This window comes from Topomyia yanbarensis, chromosome 2 (genome assembly GCF_030247195.1).
Source record: "Topomyia yanbarensis strain Yona2022 chromosome 2, ASM3024719v1, whole genome shotgun sequence".
Taxonomy (NCBI): domain Eukaryota; kingdom Metazoa; phylum Arthropoda; class Insecta; order Diptera; family Culicidae; genus Topomyia; species Topomyia yanbarensis.
In genome coordinates this window covers 48717165-48741794 of record NC_080671.1, presented here as the reverse complement: position 1 = coordinate 48741794, position 24630 = coordinate 48717165, and the positions used below count along the sequence as shown (strand labels likewise).

The 24630-nt window shown below is 36.2% G+C and overlaps 1 protein-coding gene across 3 annotated transcripts in view; it reads left to right on the top strand.

The window, feature by feature from the left end:
* The window catches only part of LOC131684571 (neural-cadherin-like), a 1488321-nt gene that overhangs the window by 1351394 nt on the left and 112297 nt on the right, over positions 1-24630 (top strand). For all 3 annotated transcript variants that reach the window (XM_058967571.1, XM_058967570.1, XM_058967572.1), the window contains 2 exons: positions 240-355; positions 13223-13387. In XM_058967571.1, coding sequence (XP_058823554.1) covers positions 240-355; positions 13223-13387 — 281 coding nt within the window. The remainder of the gene's footprint in view (positions 1-239; positions 356-13222; positions 13388-24630) is intronic.

The following is a 24630-nucleotide window of genomic DNA, read 5'->3' as shown; positions in this document are numbered from 1 at the left end:
GCAAAACGCGCGTAATTGTCATTCATTACCACCGGAGCAACGGTTCATTAATTAGGTATCATTAGCCTTCAGCAAGCGGAAAGCACCAAGAATAACCTTCATTAATCAACTAAGCTTAAAGCATTCAAACCATTAAAATACATGTTCTGGAACTTGTCGCACTAATCTGTTTAATCTGTAACTGTTTCGCTTACCATATTGACCATTAACGCATTCCTTCTCTTGATTATTCGTTACAGCGCCTGGTATTCGATACAAGATCACAAGCGGTAACATAGGCGGCGTGTTTACGATCCACAACACCACAGGGGCTCTGTACGTGGCGAAAGCGCTTGACTACGAGAAAATCAAAAAGGTATGTAAATGTGTGGAAGTGTACATTGAGTAGTTTTGTACCGCAAAACCGACAGATCTTTTCATTTCCGTAAACCAACAGTAAAATCACGAAATAGTTGAAGTGTCAAAATTATTACTAATAGCACATTCCACCCAATACCTCCATGCTACAGGTGACCTCGATTTTCCATATTAATGCTTCATATGATATGAATGAATTTCCCGCTGCGAATATAAAAAAAATGTTGCCGGGACGTAGTTCTGAAACTATAGTTTAACATATTGATTCTCATCCTTTTGATCATTTAATATGTGCTGATGCGTGTCCGAAAGACGTTCATTCATAATCGAATTGATATTTTTATATGCTGGGAAAAAGTTTCGGTCGTAAAATCATGTAAAGTCTGTTTGTGATTGGTTTTAATTTTTAATGGCATTTCCCATAGACAATCGAATTATTGTTCTGTTTTTGCTGTGTCGCTTGTTAGTAAAACCGAAACCAATCCATGGTCCGAGGAACCGGATGCAGAAAGAAGTCGTAAAATTGTGATATATTCCCAGGTGGCGTTAATTTTGATTGCGTTTCTCAAATAATCGAATAGATGTTTTTTGGTATACCACATGGGGATTCTAGTTCACCAGGCAGATGATTGCGTTTGAATATCCTCACCTGAGGCAACTGCTAAAATTATGAATTCGATTATCTGCTAGAAATACAACCCCCCAAAAACCTCTGTTAATAACGCTGGTTTTGAGTTGGTGGAATGCGGTTGCCCGGACCGAAAATTATATTCGAGTTTTCTGGTAACCAGCACATAAAAAGGATCAATTCGATTATCTACGAGTAATGCAACTAAAATTCAAACCATTCTGAAAACATATCATCACATCGATTGGATATTCCGGAATCCGGTTCAATGGATTGAAAATTATTTTCAACTTTTCATGTATGTGACACAGCAAAACCGTGAATAATAATCCAATCGATTGCGGAAACTGATTCCCCGTACCAAGGATTAATTTCCCGCTTGGGTGGCGTCAAAAGCATCAACTTGACGATCTCCTAAGACAAGACGTGACAGTCCCTATTTTTCCTTCGACGTTCTTCGTTACGCAATCTTTACCCCAGCTGTAAGCAAGATCACTTCCTGTGTCTCGTTTTCGGTCAGTGTGGCCAGGTCTATTAATAAGGAAACATATGTCATGCCTTTTCAGTTCAGATCTCTCAGATATTGCCTATCTAGATTCAACTACATTAATGATGCGCTGTATTCTTTTTCATATACCGTAAACCGGGGTGACTTTGATGACTCGAAACTTTTTTCGTAGATCGCTTATTAAACCAGAATAGTATACCGAATCATTTTAGTTTGAAATGATTTTTACTCTAAACTTATGAAATACTGGTTTGTTATACTTTTTGAGTATTTTGTTCGGTTTTTGGGTACAAAAACTACAAAAAACCGAAATTTGACTTTACCTTATTTTTACGAAGCTTCATAAAGTGTCTATTTTTTATGAAACAAATAAATCTCAGATTTGAGCAAGAGTAATAAATTACAAGCGAGATTTTATTTTCCTTTAGAGTGGGATGTACCAAATTTACTTTTAAGAGTTTATTTATTTTAAATACAATTTTTTGTGAAACTAGTTGGCAATTATATCAAATTTTTTAAAGCTAAAACTCACAACTTTTTTATTGTTCAATATACCAACGTGTTAAAATAGATGAACCATTTTGTACATTGATAAAACACTGAAATAAAACAATTTTAGCAGTTTTAAAGGTTTTCAGAATCTTTTATTCTAATTGGACACAAATTATACCAATTTTGGTTACTCGAATTTTACAGTACATTGAATACTTTGTATAATACCAATTAACATCTATTTAACAATGAGCACCTTTCCAGAATTAGTTTGAACAAACATTTGAATGAAAAACATTGACATCATTAACTTAATGTGGGTCAACATGTAGCTTATCAAAGTCACCCCGGAATACGAAAACGGACATCAACTTGAAATCATTTTTGGAAAAATAGCTGTAAGCGGACAATTTTAGGTATAACCATCCAAGCTTGTTCTCCTTACATCAGTACATGGTTTAAAAATATTAAACTTGAAAAAAATGTGTTGCGTCAAAAAATGTCACCCCGGTTTACGGTAATGGTTTAATTAAATGAATTTCCTATAAATTTTAGATTATGGAAGCATACGTTGCTTATTATTGTTCATATGAACCAATACCATTTACAGCTAATGAATTGAAAATACTCATTCTTCCTTGACGCAAAATTTCTTTTTAATTTGGCCATTTTGATTCGTAAGACAGCAATAATTTCATTTGGAAGTAAAAATGACGTAATCTTTCTGTAATCATTGCAACACTGCCAAATATCATTTCACTATCCAGGGAGTAACTTTGGTTTAACGTTTTCTATGTCGCAAGCTGTCTAAATCAACCAATCCCAAGCTGAAACAATCTGACGTAAAATTAGAACGAAAACAGGCCCCCTTCTTGCCAGGGCTTGTCTTAGATGATCTCTAACTCAGTGACTCTGAAACTAACTGGATTTAATGTGCCTTTGTGACTTTTCTGTTCTGACACTTATATGCAGTGTTGGCAAAATGTAAAACATAGACCCAAAACAAATCCCCTGGAACGCATCTGTTTTTCGGTCGCGAACAAAATGTGTCCCAAACAAAGAATTTCAATAAAATTGCAACCGGAACCACTCGCACAAGTTACTTAAAAATATTTTTTTTACAGTTTCAGTAAATTAACAATGTTTTATTTCGATAAAATATACAAAAGAAAGTCCTAAATTTATTACATTGAATATTATTTATTTGACTATTTCACGCAAACTTAACCCATTATTGCCCAACCTACTATATATAGTAGGTGCTAAGAATAACTCCTATTACTTAAGGAATAACGCAGAACAGGCATTATCAATGAGTTAATATTGTTCATATACTCTTACAGAATACGTTTAGAGAAGTTAGAGTGGTTAAACCGGTGTTTATGTTTTGTTTTTATTCAATTTTCAATGGGGTTACACATTTTTGTCATGATGAAAAAAATTGAATTTTTATAAATAAGATATTCTCAAACTACATACGCTCAGAAAAATTTTCTCAAAATTTCATTAAGATCGGAATTCTAAAACTTGACTTACAGCGATTCATAGACCGCTACTTATTGACCACTCGTAGGCGGTGCGTAGTGTTTGATACACTAGACCGTTGACTCGCTGCAGCGACAGTAAAACTCGATTATCTCGGAATTGTATTTTATTGAAAAGTTCATTCGCGGCGACCACGATATCTCAGGAATTAAATAATCGATCAATCTGAAATTTTCACTGGTTGTTCCTTATTATATCAGCTACTCTTAGTAAGAAATTAATTTCACTGGAATGACCACATCATTTTTTCCAATCCGAAAACTCAATTTGTGCTGCGTGTGAAAAATAAGTTGAGCAATAATGGGTTAATTTGTAATTATTGGTACGATAGCCAAAAAGTACCAAAAATATCCATGTTTAGGTTCTTTTTGGATTTCCATCGCATGGGAATTTTCTAAAAAAAATGCACTCACAATCTGCAAAAAAAAATCATAATGGAAGTCAGACTTTACTTTATTACATTTTTGCGACATTCAATTAGTTAGAGATTACTGGGTAGGGAAAGTTTTTAAAAATTAGAGCCATTGTACCCTAGTGAGAGCAAGGATGTGAAGTAAACAGATCGGAAAACTAGAAGTGGCAGGGTCATTAGAACAGGCTTAATATCGTACGGGCTTAATCTTTGTCTTCTGCTAATGAGGGTCAAGCTTAGGCAGCATAACTACGAATCACTCGAGTTCACTAGCATGTGTCCTAGTATAGATAGACGTGTCCATGTTTACCGTGACAACCGATAAAAATTAAGCAGGGCAGAATGGGGTGGGCGTAGCGTAGTTGGTAAATCGATTGCCTTGTACGCAGCGCACCTGGGTTCGAGTCCCAACCCCGCACATAGGGTTAGAAATTTTTCATAAGAGATTTTTCTAATCCGAAGAGGCGAATGACCTTAAGGTTAAAACCTCTATAATCTAAAAAAATAGAAGTGGCACGGTCATTAGATCAGGCTTAAAATCTTATGGGCTTAACTTTTGTCTTCTGCTGATGAGGGTCGAGTTTAGGCAGCATAACTACGAATCACTCAAGTTCACCAGCATGTCTCTTGGCAAAGACAGACTTGTCCCTCTTTACCGTGAGAGCCGACACCAGTTGAGTACTATGGCTCTAAATTTTCATAACTTTCCCTACCCAGTAATCTCTAGCTAATTGAATGTCGTTGAAATGTAAAAATGGAAAAGTATCTACATAGTCGAAATAAAAAAAAGATAAAAAATTCAACTTTATATCCGCACTCTTGGTAATTTATGATCATAATTTAATGAAAAAATATGAAAACGCTCAATTCAAAACAGTTTTTGGTGTCTATCTTTGCTTCCTATCGATGGTCGAACGTTTGTTGTACCATTTTAGAACACGATTTATAGTAGAATGGACCCTTCCCAGCTTCTTAGGAAGTAGCTAGTGGCACGGCGAGAGAGATCCGGATATTCTAGCTAGGCGTTTACGCTGCTGATCGACTTTCGCAACGGTTGTTCAATTGCTAGTGAAACTGAAATAATTTAAAAAATACTAATTGAACTTACTTCACCCAAAACATCGCTAATGAAAACAAGTGATAGAATATAAAAGTCATACAATTTGATTCCGAACACCCTTTATGAGTGGATGTGTCTTATCCGCAAACTCATTCGAGTTACTTGGAGATTCGATAGTTGGCATGTATCCATTAACAGTTATGTGTTTGGCAGGATACCGGGCTACTCTTTCAGATTTCATTCAATGAAATTCCACAGATCTTTTGAAAGTTGGAAACTGATACTTAGTGACATCTTAGCGCAAAATTGATAATTCAGTAAGCGGGGTTCGGAAAAGGGGTTTCATGATCTTTTGAAGAAGAACACTTCTAACGTTTCAAATATAGCGGTAACGTTTTAAATTTTTCGGCCGGAATTTTAGCCAAGGTTTTAGAAAGTGAATATTAGGGTGTCCCAAAATGACATCACGTTAAAAAAGTCATCGGGCTCACTTCTCAAATGAAAGGTTAGGGTATCAGGACCACTTTCTTCTTCGGAGTGAATTTGTTAAAACGCTCCCTAGTGGTGGCGAATATTGATTTTTCGAAAAATGGGCCGATTTTAGGTAAAATTTCAAATTCATGCTTGTTGAAGTGCTCCTGAACTGTCTTAGATTTTCTCAGCATTTTTTTATTTTTCTGGAGATCAAAATGGAGAAGTTTGGTTAGTTAGTTTGTACAAATTGTAGATGATAAGAGCGACAGAGCCTTTAAAACTTAGTAAAAAGTGTAATTTTTGGTGTTTTTCATTAGTTTTTCTTCAAAATTTGAAAAGTATAGGAAACACTTCAAATATTTGAAGCAAATATAGGAGCGTATTTTTGATGAAGAAAGTGTATAGCTATGACTAGTGGAATATGAGTTATTCAAGTTTTTGCTAGATAACCTTTTGGCATTTTATGGTATTCATAAAAAATAACACTGTTCTACAAAATAAAACATTTTCAGTGTGCTTAGACCGCATTTTGTTTTTTGTAAAATAGGAGGAAGTACATCAGAATCGGTTTTTATGAGCATTTGACGATTTTTTTTAAATTATTTAGTATATTAATAACCACCTAGTGGGGTTGAAAATCATGAAAATTAAACAAATATGTCGAGTTAGTGACAAGTTATGACGTATATTCGTATGCCGAATTGATTAACCCATTCAGATTTTGTATATAAAGTCTCATTCCTATGTTAGGTACCTTAGAGTGAAGAAAAATGCAGAAGGGTCGGGTGAATGTTGAAAAACTGATCCTTACGTTTTAGATCACACATTTCCGAAATAGTCAATTTTGAAGGCTTTGTATTTTCGAAAAAGTTTTACGACAGAATACAACGCATCTTCTAGTACAATTATTTTAGTGAATGAGCCACCAAGAAGTAATTATGGAGAATAAACTTTTCTAAAAATAATTAGAGACTTGGCATCACTAGTAAAGTTATTATTATTTTTATAATTGATGGTACAAAAAATCATCAAATTCTCATTAAACCCGATTCTGACGAACTGAAGACAAACAGAAAACGCCGTTTTAAATCATTTTCCTTCTATTTTCCAAAAAACAATATGTGGTCTAAGCACATTCGAATTTTTTTATTTTTTGGAACATTATTATTTAAAATAATAAAAAAATGCTGACAAAAATCTAAGACAGTTCAGAAACACTTCAACAAGCCTGAATTTTAAATTTTACCCAAAATCGGCACAATTTTCGAAAAATCAAAATTCGCCACCAGTAGGGAGCGTTTTAGCAAATTCACTCCGAAGAAGAAAGTGGTCCTGATACCCTATCCTTTCATTTAAGAAGTGAGCCCGATGACTTTTTTAACATGATGTCATTTTGGGACACCCTAGTGAATATCCACTGTTGTACCTAAGGGAAATAAATATTTTTGCGCTATCTGATTGGAAACATGCAAAACTATTTTGAAACTAATTCTGTAGAATGTGCAATTACTAAAAATAACGAAAATAATGGATTTTGTGAAAGCAGTTATTATCTACACCATGATCGATCCGGACAATTCGCTTACAAGCGAGCCAGACAAGCTCCACCTCTTTGGTGATGAAAGTAAACTATTTTTGTTCCATGACCGGCCCCTATGGCTTCGAACGTAAACTAAACCAGGTATAACATCGAGGGTCATATACGAGTGCGGAATCATTCGTGTGTTACACTCATGCCGGATATCGGAACATATTTTGTATTTCTAATTACCACCGATAGAAATTTTGCACGCTTATCAGTGTGCAAAATTTCATTACGGTTTCTACGAACATATGGCAAACTTTCTCTCATTCGTTCGTTTGTTTGGATTGTTTATGCTAAAAAAGTGTCCTAAATTCTTAGGTACTATTAGGAGGGTGGACTGCTATAGGAGACCAAAAAGAAACTTGTTTTCATGATTTTTAGAAATTGAAGGAAATGTTCTAGGTATTTCAATATGTATGTATATTTGTAATCACATTTGGAAAGTTAAAATAAAAAATTTCCTTCAAACACTCTACAAAATTTTAATTTCGTTACTGTAATACCTAATTGGCAAGAGTAGTGCAGTTCGTAATTTTGATTGAAATTAATGAAACAACAAATATTTAATTTTCCGTAACCTTTTCCGCGGATTTCTGAAAAATATGTATTTTTGGTATCATTTTCTATTTTAATGTGCCACAGAAATGACTGCATGTCACCCCCTGAAGGGTTTATATATGTGGTGGACCTACAAAAATTAGAAAATTTAATCATTTTCTCTAACCAAGATTGCAAAATTTTATTCAGGGGTAGAGAGGTAGAGGACGAAACAATAGACATGTTTTGGAAGTTTTACTTGACGCTAAATAGGATCCGTAAAATAGGATTAATAATACAAGTTCTGAAGTATAAATAACACGGTGCTACAGTGATTTTATACTTTTCGAATGACCTAGTATAGGTTGTAGCATGTTTGAAAAAAGTTGTATATCCTCAAAATATTGATGTATGGCAAAAAAAACTATTTTTCGTGACTTCCGGCATTAAAAAAAATTTCTTCGCGATCATTTTTCAACCGATTTAAAAAAATTTTAAGTGTTTTAGAAAGAAAACGAAATGACCTTTCCAATGGTATGCTGTGTGTATGAACTCTTAAGGGGTTAAGGGTCTTAAGGGTCTCGCACTCTAAGATGCTATAATTATACCATCCGTTATTTTTTTACAATTTCAAGCTTAAAGTTCACCTACATACTTTTGAATGTATACGTAATCGAGCAAAAAATATCTATTTTTTTTTAAATTTTATGAGACTGTCCTCTTAAAAGTTGCGAGCAAGTTTCTAATTAAAAAAAAATAACTACCATTTTTCAACCGATTTTGATCATAATTAGGTCGTTAGATGCGAAATTAAATGTTCTCCCTAAATTTCTATTTAAACAAAAACGCTTCCTAATAAAAATGTAGAGCAATTTTCATATTTTAAATGAAAACTTACAAAATAATGGGTACTTGCATATTGTTGTCCCTAAACCGCATAGAACTTTTAACAATCGTACATAACATAGCAAAAAAAGGGAAGGTCATTTCTTTTTCTTTCTAAAACACTTAGAGAATTTAAAATCTGTTGCAAAATGACTGCGTGAAAAAAATTTTCGCGCAAAATGTTTTTATTTGCTACACCCAAAACTCGGCCGTAATACCTTTACGGTAATCAGCAAAAATGCTCTAATAGCAAGACGTTTAATACTAAAACGGTCCCAACAAAAAAATCCCCAAACGGCAATACCAACACATTCAAATCTTTTCTACGTCTCACTCATGTTTCATCTATTCCTATTTCTTATACTATAGATATTACCGAGTCAGATTGTCTGGAAGTGTGTATCACTTCGCTTGTCAATGTATTACGCATCACGCGAAGCAAACACGATGCGGACAAAGACGGGCTTCGATTTTCTCTATACGACACATTCCGCACTTGAAGATCGGCTCACACTCGGCAAGCTTTAAAGTACAGTCAGAAAAAAAACCGATTCGGAATAGTGGTGGGGTGTTTCGGACGGTGTTAAATTGAAATTTCTTTTCTATCACGGACGGTAACAGCAAGGTAATGGCTGCACTAAACATGAACAATCATTTCCGTCATGTACGGGAAAAAGACCTACGGTTTGGATCCACGCATCCGAACTGAAGGTCCGGATCCAGACACTTGTCAGGATCTAAGCACCAAGTCTGGGCCTGGTTTAGGTCCGGACCTGGTAAAAGGAAACGGGGACGGGCTAGATCCAGGGACTGATCCGGATCCGGGAACTAGACCAGATCCGGAAACCGCCTAAAATTTTCGTTTCGCTTCTAACCCATCTAGTAAAAAATACGCAATTCCGGCAGATTTCTGCCAATATTGTGGCAGATTTCAACCTGAGTTTGGTCAAAAATCCGCTAGAAATCGACCGAATTATCCTGCATAAGAACAGAGCCGAGGTTGACACATACTGAAAAAGTGTTTGGTTGAACAGCAACTGAAATTCGGAAATATGCGTTTAATACCGCAATTGCGTGGTCTGTTACCAAAAAGACAATAGAATATTACCCAAATGTAATAGAAACATACCCGTCGGATTTTGGGTGATACCATTAGGCACATTTGTGGATGTAAAAAACAATTCTGACCGGTCCGGATAACGAGCGGGTCATCAACAGAGGCACCGGAAATATTATTGATTACATTTGAATCGGAGAGGTCCTGGTCATCAACATTTGGTTCAAACTTAACTTCCTTAATTTTTAGATTCGACTTGTTGCAAATGGTAGCATTGTTCTTTGTGTCCTACAATAAAATATTGATGAATTTGTTTGATTTGATACCTAAATATACATTTCTATCAAACTTTCACTGACTGATCCTACCCAGTTGTAGGTTCGTGATCGGGGACTAGTCCTATAGATGGAATGGATGTCATAGGGATGCAAGAATTGTTAATAGTGGTAGTGAGAGCTGTAACCTTTTGTTTTCTTAGGGCGGGAACATTTTTTATAATGTCCTTTAGTTCCATTTTCTTTATCTTCAAATTGTGGCTGCTGCCTCCGACACCAACACAGATCGCTTGTTAGGCGCAGAGCAAGTAAATCAAAGAAAAAAGCTCTCAGGTTCGAATATTTAATAGAAGCAGATTCTTGGTCCTAAAATGATAGCAGATACTGTTCTATTCTCAACAGGCACAATGTCAGTCATGATCGCAACTGTATTAGATATACTTTCATGCACGATTGACTAAAAATTAACGTGCTTCATCTTGGGTTGTGACTGCTTATTGCTCAATATACTGTTGGAGTGCAAGGGTTCTTCTTTGAGATGGTTTGAGCCGAGGCGGAAATCAGCGGTACAAGCTCGTACGTTTTGGATTTGAATCTTACATTCCATTTTCCAGGGCGGGAACGTGTTCTAAGACCACAACCGGATACATCTGCTGGATCTTCCAATGACTGCTGCGGCCCATTAACGCAACTAGTTGCACCAGACACCATCGGTTTTTTGACGCAAGGCTCGATGTTTTGTAGAGGAAAATATGAATCAAATGCACGCGATAGCAAGCTTTGTTATTACCTAATTCTTTGGAATAGGTGCAACCGATTCAGCACGAATCTTAGACGCTAGAGAACGTTGTCTTATTCCTCTACGTATTCTTACACTCACAATAACGAATTGAGCAATTGCGATTTTTAATTAGCGACGCGCAACATTTTGACGTTAACACAATATTGCAGCTTTCCAGGGATGCCAAATAATTAAATTCCAAATTCATTGTCGTACATTGAGCAAAACTTTTTAGACGGTTTTCTTTCCAATTGTAGTCGAAAAATAAATTTTGACTATTTTAAATTTCAAGTAAAACAACGCAAGTCAATAAAATTACTGCGAATATATGCTTCTACAGGTAAAAGTCGATATAACGTACATTTCGGTTTTAAAAATGTACTTTATATCGAATTGTACGTTATATCGAAGCATGCACAATGTTAGCAGAATTGTTATTCGTGGTATTTTATTTTGCAGAATTTTGACAAAGCGTAACTAGTATTGAAAATCTAACCTACCTGACAGTGTGAAACAACTTTTCTCATCAGAAAATTATGATGGTTCCAAACAAAGGACTACATTAATTTTTGCTTATATGAATCAAATGTTGAACCTAAACCAAAAATTTATTATCACTATTATAATGAAAATAATTTTATTCTGACTCCTTTCCTAATCATTAAGACATAAGCCATTATTATTCTGTCTGGGCTCGTAAAGCGTTTTTTTATATTCTCACCATCTACCCCTCATCAAATAAAAGTAAATAATAAGCTTCAATATTTAGAATACACAACAAAGATTCACTAGTATCCATGATTCGAGAATTTCTGATACTATTGTTCAGTCCGCTAACCGGTTTCCTAAGTACCCCAAACCTACTACAAATATGTTCTCTCACTTTTTTTATTTGGTGGTGGATGTGGTACATGATAGGATTCGAAAACAATATTCGATCGTAGTATCCGGATTCAGGAGTCTCAGAAACCAGCAATAAAATTTTGATAAATATCAAAGATTCCTAGTAGATCGTCAAGTGGACGTCATTTCATGCGTCACATAATGGAAAGCTACAAAAACAATCATCAATCCAGGGAACTGAATTCCGGAATATACGCAATCGGAGTTAAATGTGTCCGCATTATTTTCAATGTGATTCGTAGTCTATATGGTTGATGTAATTTGATGAGCCCTCATGTCGAGAATGACAAACAGAATCTGTAATCCGAAGAACCGAATTTCGAAGTTTCAGGAAGCGATTGTATCTGATTGTCATGAAATATGATTGCATTTCACATGCTGTTTTTTGTGGAACCGCATGCAATAGAACTTAAAAATATTGTCATTCGGCCCAGAGAATCAGATTCCGCAGTCCCAAAACCAACCAACAATGGTCACACCAATATTATTAAATTTATTTAGTACGTTTTAAGATTATGTGTAACATATTGAATTCTTAAACTATGGATTAAATGCGAATAAAAAATCACTATTTTTTGTAAAATTCCATATATTATTGAAAAGTTGTGTATTTTAAAAGCACAGATTGTAATTGCGCTCAAAATTAAATATCTTACTATAAATCTCGAAGCTTTATACAAACTCATCAAAAAACTTGTTTGAAATGAAATACACACCTAGAAAAATAGTGTAAATTTACGTCTTCTGACCCTGACATATACGAGCATCAAACATGACCTAGTTTTTTGTTTGATTTTAATTTTACATGACGTTGAATTTCGCAAATCACGTAATTTTACACCACATGTAGCGTTTGTTCTGAATGGCAGTAAGTGTAATTTTATGCCATTGAACATGTAAAGTGTATGTTTGATGTAAAATTAAACGGAACACGGTTATGTTCCATCATTTCGTGAATTACGGTTTGTTAAATTGTGTCACGTTTGCAATTACGTCAAGGATAAAAGTCATATTTTTTGGTGTGTAATTTATAATAGCTCTACTGGAAAGTCAACGTTGTCATATTATTCTGATTGATTTTAAAAAAAATCAACAAAGAGTTTTCGAAATTTAGTTTCTGAATTTGTTTTAATTCAAGATAAACAATACTCCTTACAACTTTTCCGAACATATATAAAACATACTGGAAATATTGCTGGACAAGAATAAATCTTTTTTTTTTTCATTTTTTGCCAACGACCTATTGAATCAATTTTTTAACTGTTGTAACAGCATTTAATTAGAAAGGTGAAGTATATTTTTCAATAGAGCCATAGTATTTCGAGTTTGCGGTTGTCCTTCCATAGACGAAACTGTGTTTAGACAACTGAAACTCAGCGATATTCTAAAGATCCCAATACACTGCGATGAAAAGCTTTAGGCTTTCTCGCATGCAATTTAAGCTACTTACCACTTTTGCAAAGGGTCATGTTGCCCACAGTTTTATTCGTGACATTTAATGAATATGATGTACTTTTCTGAATCTTCGACTCCAATTAGGTTAATCAAACGGAAGAAACATAATTCCAACTCGCATTCCGTCAACGAAAGCTCTTATGTAACACCAAGCTATGTACTGATATCAGTTCCCTCCCATCCCAATATAGCTTCTAGCAATTTACCTTGTCATCTTTTATCTATGTTTCTCTTCCCGTAACACGCTCTGACACACGTAAAACCCCAGTACGAGCTCCGGTTAACGGCATCGGACAGCTTCAAGGAGAACTACACGACGGTGCTGATTAACGTTAAGGACGTAAACGACAATCCACCTGTATTTGAGAAATCATCATATCGCACACAAATCACCGAGGAAGACGACCGGGGTCTGCCGAAGCGGGTGCTACGGGTAAGTGTAAAACTATGCTATATCCCAAGTGTGGGTCAATTTCGGGAATGGCAATTCCGGATATTTATGTCACATACACGTCACGGCTAGTCATTTTTTTAGTCTCCAGATAAGTTAGTGGAGCGTTGTGTGCTAGCTACCTGAGGCGCAACATAGCCGAAAGAAAATCCTGGTATGAATGTTGAGGCGTGAAAGAAGATATGTGAGTCGTAGATAGGTGACGATGGCATAAAAAATGTGGCACATTCCCGCGAGGAATACTGGTGGCTAAAGCGAGAAAGCAGCAGTCATGAAAAACTTCTCTCAAATCACTCTTGGCCACTGAGAGCAATTGCTAGTATTAGGAAGAAGTCGGGTCGTAAAGGGAAAGTGATATGAACAAAGTATGCATTAAGAGCAATCACTAGTAGGTGAGCAAAGTTCACGATGGTTCGTATGATCCCAGATTGTTCATTAGCAATTTCCCATCTTGCAAGAGATAGATTTATTATCCTCTCGCGGGAGGGAAATTAAGGAAATTTAGTACTTAAATGATGATTGGAACTTCCTTGAAGTTTGAAACTTTTGGAATAAAAGCTTCTTCTGCAAGTGGAATATAACGATTTTATAGAAATTTCATCTCCGAAAAGCTACGTTTATTGAAGACAACTATTAACAACCAAACCCATCTCTAATCTTCTATCAACGTAGCTGTTGCAGCGAAACTGCAAAAGGGGCGAATAATTAACAATCATTAATTTGGAACTTCACACCATAAGAAAGCCCATTATTTCTCTGTCGCATCGCAGAAACTTTCAGTTTTCGTAGAAAAGTTTCCTGACAGTCTAACTAAAAAGAGCAGTAAAGGGTAAATTTTACTCCATTTATATAAAGTGACTCTATATAGATTTCAACGCTGTAGGCCGTCTGGCAGTGCCACGGAAACGCTGGCGGAAGGAACTATTTCTCTCAAAACTGCAATTTAAATTAACAATGATAAAAAAAACTGTCGTGCAACCTCCTCTTCTATACTATAATCCGAACAGCAGACCGCGTCGCAAACGTTGTGAAGCATTATCGTGCCTCAGCGATTTGGGAACTTTTACACAACAGGCGGACAGTGGTCCCACGCCCAGTTTTGGCCCCCGCCGAGGTGAGGACTACCAGACTTTTCGTGGTCACAGGTCCTATTCTGTAGCTACAGTTACTTTTAATGTTTACTGACTGTTACATTATTTACAGTCATGGCTGTTTTCTTAATCATGGGAGAGGCAAGCGGTCCTATGGTCCTTCGATGGCCAGTGACGTGTGAAAAAGTTAGCTCAGCATTTCCAGCAGAGCACGTCGATTGAAAACTAGGCTTGCATTCCAGCAATTTCGGAATTGTTTTGCAATGTTCCCACATGCTGTTCCCTCTGCGAACAATCATGTGATACGATATTTTATTGATCGTAGGTTACCGACCACTTGGAAAGTTTTACCTCGCATCAAAAATGTTCTCAACATTTTTCATTGAAATTCAATTTTTGGAATTGTTCTAGTGAATATTAAAACTATTTGTTACATTTATATAACTTTAATTAACCAAATCAAAGGAAGCAAATAAAAGAAAAAAATTATATTCGTTAATGAAAGTTTCAGTGTATTGAAATTATTTCCTTGCTGGTTAGGGTGCAAACATTGAACGAACAACTTTGACGTTGCTTTCATTGAAACCCCATAGAGCATTTGACACCTGCGAACTAACGGAAATTTAGTATGGTCTATATAAATTACAAAAAGGCAAACGACTGCATCCCACACTAGTTCCGCATCAGGGTATTAACCCATTCATGCCCATGTAGTTTGTGCACAACAACGTTTTTCACAGCAATAAATATGACTATTGCCTTTCATTTCAGTATCAGTTCGCTCTTGGCCAAGAATTAAGTGTCCATCAGAATACGGGAGAAGCACATCTGGAGAGAACCTCCTTGGAGGAACTAATCTGACAGTGAACTTTCCAAAAATGTTGGATATGATACCGAAGCCTATTAACAAATTTTGGATCTACTTTTCACGTATCGTCCCGCATGATTCTAAGGAAGATTTATTCGATCTAGTAAAGGAATGTGTGCTAGACTAGCACCCTTCAGCAGAGGAGCTAATCAATAGGATTCTTATTAGTCAACGTTCGCGTTCGTCTTCTTCAAGGCTAGCGTGGATATGAAACTGAAGGATCAAATGGAGGATCAATCAATTTGAACCAAACGCATCTAGTTTCGAGCATTCGAAATACGTTGACATCTACAGGATCTCTGGGGACCGAGTGCATCGAAAGACTCTCGAATAGAACTGAGTACTCCAGTGCAATCGCCTATGGATTGATTGGCTATATCAACAATAACCACTCTTCGATGGAACTATTTGTCTGTTTAGGTTAATTTAAGAGTCGTATATGTTCTTCTGAATCCGGGAAAGGTTCTGCACCCGTTTTCAGGGAAGTTATCAATAAACATCAACATCAACATCAACATCAACACATACCGGTACCCAGCTAGGACAACAAGTATATAAGAACAACATTGTACAACATAACGACGAAAGCGACCTCGCCGGGTCTGGTAAAGCTAAGGAGGGTATTTGTCCTCCCGAAGCCTGTCAAGATATTGCACACCCTGAAAAGGAATTTAATTTGCAACCGACCCATGGCTGTACCATATGTGATAACCCCGACAACCAAGTATCATGGCCATTCAGATAAAGTCAAGGAGCAAGATGATCAACATACCGCTATTGATTGCATATACACACCTTGGACAGCAAGAAGCCCACGAACAAACCGCACCCTGAAAGAGAGAGTCAGTCGATGGACAAAATCCACCCTGGATGCCGGCATTGAGGATGATATCTCCGCCGTTTCCCTGCCTGCAGCACATCAGCTTCATATTTATTACCAAAACGTGAGAGGACTATGCACGAAGTTCGATGAGTTATTCGTTGCTATTTCGGATGGTGATCATGATGTTCCGACCCAGACCTGGCTCAATGATGAAATTAACTCATTTCAGTTGCTCGGCTCAAGGTATACAGTTCACTGTAACGCTGTCAATACAGCAAAAATGGGGGGAGGGGGGGGGGGGGGGACCGTGTACATTTATTGTTTGCTGTCTACAAGCAAACTGGACTTATTTGGAAGAGCACTAAATCTCGCTGTGTATTTGCAGACCCCTCTAAATAAACCTTCTTGAGGTCGAGTCCAACCAACCCAATCGAACCTTAAAAGGAATCCAAAATAGTTCATGGACGGAAAACAAAAAGAAAGTATGTAGTAAGTTTCTGGAAAGTGATAGTTCGAGCACTTGAATCGGCATATACTTTTTCTTTTGCGAATAATTTCTCTAGTGTGTTTAAAAAGGTTAGCTCAAAGCAGGTTTAGCATGGTCTTCATGATGTTCCTTACGATGTGATAAATTTTGGGGATTACGAACATCCGTAATGCCTATGGAGATTGCGTGGGTCTCCCGCATCTTCTTAAGTAGGTATTCAACTACCATTTCCTGCTATGCTATGTCACGTCTGCCCCAAAGAAGCTACCGCGGATCTTTGCTATTGTCTCTGTTCCTCAATGATATTTTCTATGGCATCCCACCAGGATGTATACTAAGTGCTCGGTGATCTCTTTCACAGGTAGAAAAAAAACCAAAACCAATACTCTGGAGCTACGCTATTTGTGGAAATTCGCTTGAGAGAGTGTCAGCTCTTAGAGACTTCGGTGTTCTTCAAGACTCGCAGATGTCACCTTGGCCATTTTCTTTGCCAGAGAACGCCAGAATGTCTTAAACTGCTACTTGTTTCCCTCGGTGTTGCAGGTCTTTTTCAGGTTTGACTTGACAATGATCCCAGTTCTGGCATGTTGAGAGAATTCATTGGGATTACGTTGGACGTTGTTGGCAGAAAACACTTAACGACCTCTGTTCCGTCATGGTAGGATTCAAAATCCGACCAAAACAGTACGAAATAATAATGTTGCATAAGGTAAAGGAGCATTTCCAGAGAGTAGCTTGCAAAAATTTCGTGGTTGAATGTTCCACTTTCAATGAAAATGTTGCATTGTAAGCCACAGATACAGACAGCCTGCCAAAGCAAATATTTCTTAGTTAAGTCATCAGTTCCAACTGCTTGAAAATATTTGCTACTTTTCCTTTTTTCGTCTGCCGTATAAAAGTATGTCTTGAAGTAGGTTTCACCTTTATTTTCTCGTAGTCGAACTTCATCAGAACCGTCGTGGACAGTATGCGTGATCCCTATCACTATTGAATTTTGAAAAGGTAAGTAAAAACAACAATGTAAACGTTTTCTTTCCTTTAAATTCTGACCGAAACCACTCGCACAAGCTACTTGATAAATATAACGATTTTGACAGTTTCGGTGAATCAAAAACGTTTTAGTTCGATTATTTACATCGAAAAACTACGTAATATTACTTTATTGCGCTTAGTATTATTTTTTTTAAACTTTTTCCATGCTAACTTGGTCAATGGTCAAAAATTGCAAATATGATAATATTTAGCTATTTTTGGGTTTTCCAAAAATAAAATTCGCATCCTTGCTCTCACTTGAGTACTACGGATATAAATTTCTACACCTTCCCTACTCAGCAATCTCTAGCTAATTGACTATTGCGATTCCTCTATTTTCCTTTCTATCAACGATCGTTGAACCGATTCAAAACACAACTTAGCGTACATTGGGCCATTCCCAGCTTCTTGCTACTGGTACGGTGATAGAGATGCGGATGGTTGTTTATGCTGCTAATGTTCTTGAACTCCATTTTCGCAACGGCTGAACCATTTGTTTTGAAACCTACATAATCAAAAATAAACTAATTTCCCCGAAAATTTCAATTGAAAATACCCTATAGAAAAATCATTAATACGTGCACTAATTCATGATGGCTACCTAATTAGTTACGACCCACCATTCATACTCGTGAAATATTTTACAAAATCATGCAATTTTATTTAAGTGTTCATGAATTTTGTTGAATATAATAGTCACAGTGGAGACTTATTAATCGAAATCGTGAAATAATTCACAAAATCGGCAAGTATTATTCATGTGAACATATTCATGATTCTTAGCGAATTAGTAACGACTGAAAGTCAGTTCCGACGTCTTAGTCACGACGATTACTCTTGACTGGAGTCGTGAAATAATTCACAAAATCATAAAACATTACACTAGTATACAAAATAAAAATAATAAATGACTTTTACTTTTATAATTAAAAGCACGTTCAGTAAAATCCAAATATCTTCGGTTATAGTACATCGATATGAAATATAATTATGTTGAATTAAAGGTAACTGAATGCGCTTTCGATTGTTAAAACATTTTGTTTTAGTGCGACTACTGGTTATGATGTTATTTACGAATCTATTGAACTTTTTCTTAATTTTTCGTCGTTTTTTGAAAAAAATTGTGGGTGTGGTCAATGTTTTAGGCAAGATAAAGCAATCCTAAAAATTGTATTTTTATGGGAAATTAAAGCCTGGTAATAACCAATGAAAATAAGCACTTGTTAGTTTAAATCCGATGAAAATTGTGAAAGTTATTCAATTTTTTGTAAAATGGCAATTTTTGTGATTCTCAGGGTCAACTTATTGAACCGTCTCGATTTCAATTTTTATGTAATGTAATATGTAATACACTTGTAAATATTACACGCAGTATTGCATACCAATCATTTGATGACTTATAAGTTCATTGAACCTGAAATTATTGTTATCAGAAGTCTTTAATCATTTGGATAAACGAGTTCTTGTATCACTTCACATTAAATTCTTTCAAAATTCTTCCATTTATTTGTTTAACAGAATTCTTACAGAAAGTCCCTCATATATTATTAAACAAGCCCTAGAAAAAAAATGGAATCGAGACGGTTCAATAAGTTGACCTAGAGAAACACAAAAATTGCCATTTTATAAAAAATTAAATAACTTTCAAAATTTTCATGGGATTTAAACTAAAAAGTGCTTATTTTCATTGGTTATTAGCAGGCTTTAATTTCCCATAAAAATACATTTTTTAGGATTGCTTTATCTTGCCGAAAACATTGACCGCACGCTCATTTTTCTTCAAAAAACGACGAAAAATTAAGAAAAAGTTCAATAGATTCGTAAATAACGTTAGAACCAGTAGTCGCACTAAAACAAAATGTTCTAACGATCGAAAGTGCATTCAGTTACCTTTAATTCAACATAATATTTCATAACGATGCACTGCAACCGAAGATATTTGGATTTTACTAAACGTAGTTTTAATTTTAAACGTAAAATTTATTGTTTACTGTAACTCGAAAACTGTTCTACTGTAAATTTTTTGGACCTCGTTTTCGGATTCAGCACACGATTTTACATTCAAAATGACCACTAGCTTATTTAGTTCAGAAATGCTGTAAACTAGTGTTATTCATGTATTCGTGATCATGATTGCTAGTATAATGTTCACGCCTGACCATTCGTGCTTGTGAAGTAGTTCACGATATCATAAAATATTATCCATGGGTTCGTGAAGTGGTTCATGATTCCAAGTACATGAATCGCGGTCTGTTTAAGAGTGCTTGTAATATTTAGAAGATATCCCTAATCATTTTAAATTTTATGTAACTCTGCACATGTTCATGAAATTTTCACGTGAACTGTCACAAAATTTGGGATATTTTTCATGAAATATATAGTTTTGTCCAGCTTCTAGCGACTAGTAATAGGTGCGAACAGCAGATATACGACATCCTTTAGAACCTCGAACATCGTTATCCATTCAGTAAGGTGTTATGTCCGGACAGAAAACACAAAGTGCGCTGTGGGGCTCAATATAGATAGAAAGCGAGATAAAGTGAAACTGTCACACTTTTATAATATCGTTCCCATTGCCACGTTACACCAAGTAAAAAATCCGATAGTAATTAAACATGAACATCAGTCAAGTTACTCCAGGCGTTAAATTTGAAAGTGAGCTCAACCATAACATAAAACATTCATATAAATTACGAAAGTTGTGACAAAGATCCTGAAATCTCAAACATAATTCACACTACTCATTATTAAAATATAAAAAATCGTGACTAAGATACTGAAATCATGAACACAAATCACTCTACTTTCAACTAAAATATCTTGAATATAAATTACAGAAGTCACTATTAGGATCCTAAAATCACATCCCATTAATCCCATTACTCATCCAGAAGACCAGATACGAAACTGCTGAATAAAACATCACGATCACGTGAATATAAATTACGAAAATCGTGACTAAAGTGCTGAAGCCATGAACATAAGTCGTGCTACTCTGCTAAAAAAAATCAGATAGTGAACTCACGAATAAAATATCACGGTAACATGTTAAGAAATTACGACAATCGCGACAAAGCTCCAGAAATCATGAACACCGCGTCTGGTGTAGGGGTACGAAAAATCGAATTTATTTTTATTCGCTTAATTGTTAGTATTGAACCTCTAGAATAGTCCCCCGCCATCTGGTGGTCACGTTGAACTTCTTTTGTTTTAAACAGTCATGCTCTCCTCGCGCGTATTCGCTGTAACATTTCCAGTTTTCAATCTATCGGTAACTTTGAAAGCGTTTTCTCAAAGCCGCGTTTTTCAAATTGGCGAACACGATAACGCAAAAACTGATCAACGAATTGATTTGATCTTTTTAATGAGAATGTCCTATATGTGTAGCTTGTCGATAAAGTACAGAAAGCTGAATTAATTTTTTTCCCTTTTATTTAGAAGAAAAGTGAGCGATCCATTTTTGCCTTTCCTTCAAAATCGTAAAACTAAATAACTTCCGATTTGAGCAATTTATATCGTTAATTGCGTTAAATTCTTTTAGTTAATATACTTTATGCAAACCAGTGTATCCCCTAATTATGAACAAGAATCGTAACAAAATCTAAACATGATCAGCAAACAACCACAGTAACCCACTCAAACATTGGAATGTAATGCCCATGAGTATGACATTTATTGTCCATAATTTTCATTGTCACGATTTTCGTAAATCGATTAGTTCACGATATCGTGATTTCTTGTTCACGAATTAATGGACGGATTGTTTTCCGTGTACACAATTTCGCCAAACTACCAAAAAGCCAATCCGCCAATCTGTTCACAACTTTGTCAAATAAAATAGTACTGGTCTCTAGCCAAGCGGAAAGTATTCTTAATAAACATGGAAGCAAATGGAGTCAATGAATTTAAGATGAAATGGAGAAGCTGTCATAGCGGATGATACAGTAGGAGATCTGATGGTGGGTATAACGCAGAAAGTTCTACAATTTTAGAGACAAAAGTTATTTGTTATTTATATAAAAGTACATTTCAGAAATAAACAATTGCTTTAATGGTATTTTACGTAGATATTCTTACTGACCACATCAAGGTGTCTGTAATTTAACGGGGACAGACTCTAATAAAACGTTTGTGAACATTTGTATGATTTGTCAAAAACGGTGAAATAAAATCATTTGCATCTTTCAATATCTATCAAAAACATACCGCGGTTCTACCTTCGTGAGGCAATACAGCTGACGTGTTCCACATGTATCTTGTCTATTTAACTAAAGCGATCCCGCAACATCCCTATCACTATCCTTGAACAAATTTTTTTCTGCGTTTTGAGTATGTTAAAATTCTTGTGCTATAGCATATTCCTGTTTGTCTACTTGTGATTCTTACGGTAATAAACACTCTGTAGACAAAGTCAATTCGCATTTCTGTCATATAGGGTTGGCTGGTTCGTTGTTATGCCAATTCGAGCGCGGTAAAGCTTAGGGGGTGGACTGCAGCTCCGTGAGAGCTGTTTTTATTTGTGAATTTCAACAAAGAAGAGTCACAAAGTCGGTGCCTTACCATATAACGAGACAAAATAGCACATGCGGCAGGCAATCATTTCTTGTACGGCATAACACCAACATACAGCAACGCGTGTGGGGGAAAACACTGCGATCTTTATCACAGGAGACACAAAATTACTACCGGAAAAAACTTGGTGTCGTTGGGAGTTAGTGTCAACCGAAGGAAACCGGTCCCAAATTCGACAATTGAGACAAGGAAATGTGAACAAGGTAGGCTGTGCAGGGATGAACTAAACCGAAAGTGTCCCAACGTAAAATATACTGAAGTTGTAGGTGGACTACGAAACCTGCCCGGTTCAACCCTTTACTGTCTTCATTACACACACACCCAATCCAGGAAGAGCCATTTATCGGTACATTTTCCCTTAACTCGATGTCGGAAAACCTTCGAAACAAATTGCGCCTCGCGTCAAATCAAGTGCTCGTGGTTTCCCTGAGAGGTTTTACCCGAAATTGGCTCGTCCGCCCATGGGAGATTGTTGTCGTGCCAGAGAGATCCATTTTCCACTTTGTCTGGACACCGAGCGCCGGTGGCGACACGTTGGCGTGGATGAAACTTGAGGAAAATCTGGCAAACCAATCTCTGCACCCCTTTTTTCCGAACCGCTTTCTCTCTGTGTTGCAGCACATCACACATATACTACCCGGTGATGGTATAAGCTGCCAAGGCTGTCAATTATTCCCTGCTGAGTGTATGAACTAACACTCTTGCTGTTCCGGTCCAACGTCGGGAACCGATACGATAAAGTTTGATCCGCCCGAAATTGGTGTACGCTGTCAAATGTTCTTCCGGTGTCGGTTTGCGCTACGACCATACTATGTTAGAGTAGAGCATTTCACTTTGCTTGTATTTTTTTTCTGTACCCCTTCCAGTACACCGCGTTCACTTGCTTCCGCTGTACCGGCATCCGGGTCGATGGATGTTGGTTGAGTGTAATGCAATGTGAAGTGATGACATCTGGCATTGATTTTAAGAGAAGTGATTCTATATACAATCATAGATTCATAAATTTATATATTCATAGATTCATAAGTTCATAGATTCATAGATCCATAGATTTATTGTTTTATCTATCTAATCTACCTGTTTCATTAATTAAATGCACTTGTTCATGCTGGGTTCTGGCATATTCCCAAAGTTTCTGGGACCGTCTCAAATAGATAATTAGACCATACACAATTCCGAAGAGTATAGACTATTTTCGCAAAAACTGACAGAGGCTTTTAATTTATATTAGATATCAAGTTGTCAAGATATTTAAAAAATAGATTTTAGTAAAGTTTGCCTTTTTGGTGATTCATTTTTGTTTTCGCTGACATTTTCTTGTTCCTTTTTTCATTACTGAAAGAGTTGAATAATTTGTGATTTGATTTAGCAGATGTAAACACTATAACTAATACAGTCAATAGATATCAAAAACTGAGAGTATCCCGTTCGCTTACCAATCGACACCCGATCCGTTAGTGCTTTACGGTTTTACTACTCACATTTCACTGCCGTGTTTTATTAGTCGTAATAAAATCCAAGGCGAATCTTCGGAAAGTTTGTGCTTGGTCCAAAAATCTACAACACTTTAGTTTTTATGGCCAAAAAATCCCGCTAACCCTTTACCTGTCACGTAACGGAAGACGTTTAGTTCGCTTTACTACACTGTATGCGGTCTCGTTGACCAGCTAAGATTGCTTTCAGGCAATGTGTATGTGAATCGTTTTTGCTTGGACTATCCTCAAATCTTGATTCTTAGATCGGATCGGTACGATTACTTTGGCGCTCGCTGCACTAAAACTTCCGCTGCCTTATAGTGGTGTTAACAATAATGGACGTTATATTGTTTAGCACATGATATCTTGCAGTCTAATCATTAGGGTGTTTCAAAATTGGATTTAGTGGATCGTTTTCCAAACGGCAGAGACACAGATGTTTCTATGACAAATACTCTGGGAATTGATATTTAGAAGCAGCACAAACAGATTTTTGAAAATGACTTAGAGATAATTATAAAAATGAAAAAAATGTTGAATTTCACTAAATTGTTTTTTTTTTACTTAACAGTTATGTGTCCAACAAAAAAAACACCTTTAACAGGCCAACGTGGGTACCCGGGTACCCACAAATTGAAATGCTTATAACTATGGCTTCCTTTAACCGATTTGGACACTTTTAGATGTTTTGAATTCAGGAACTCGTCCACTTTTTGATTTTGCAAAATTGAACTGGATTAATGCATCTGGTTCTTGGTAATCCGGATTTTCCGGAGCAATGTTCCAGTCCTAGGGAATGATTTGTAAATTTTAATAAAATCCTAGCAACATGAGAGTCAAAACTCTTCAAATTGTCTCGGAAGTATGTTATTTATTG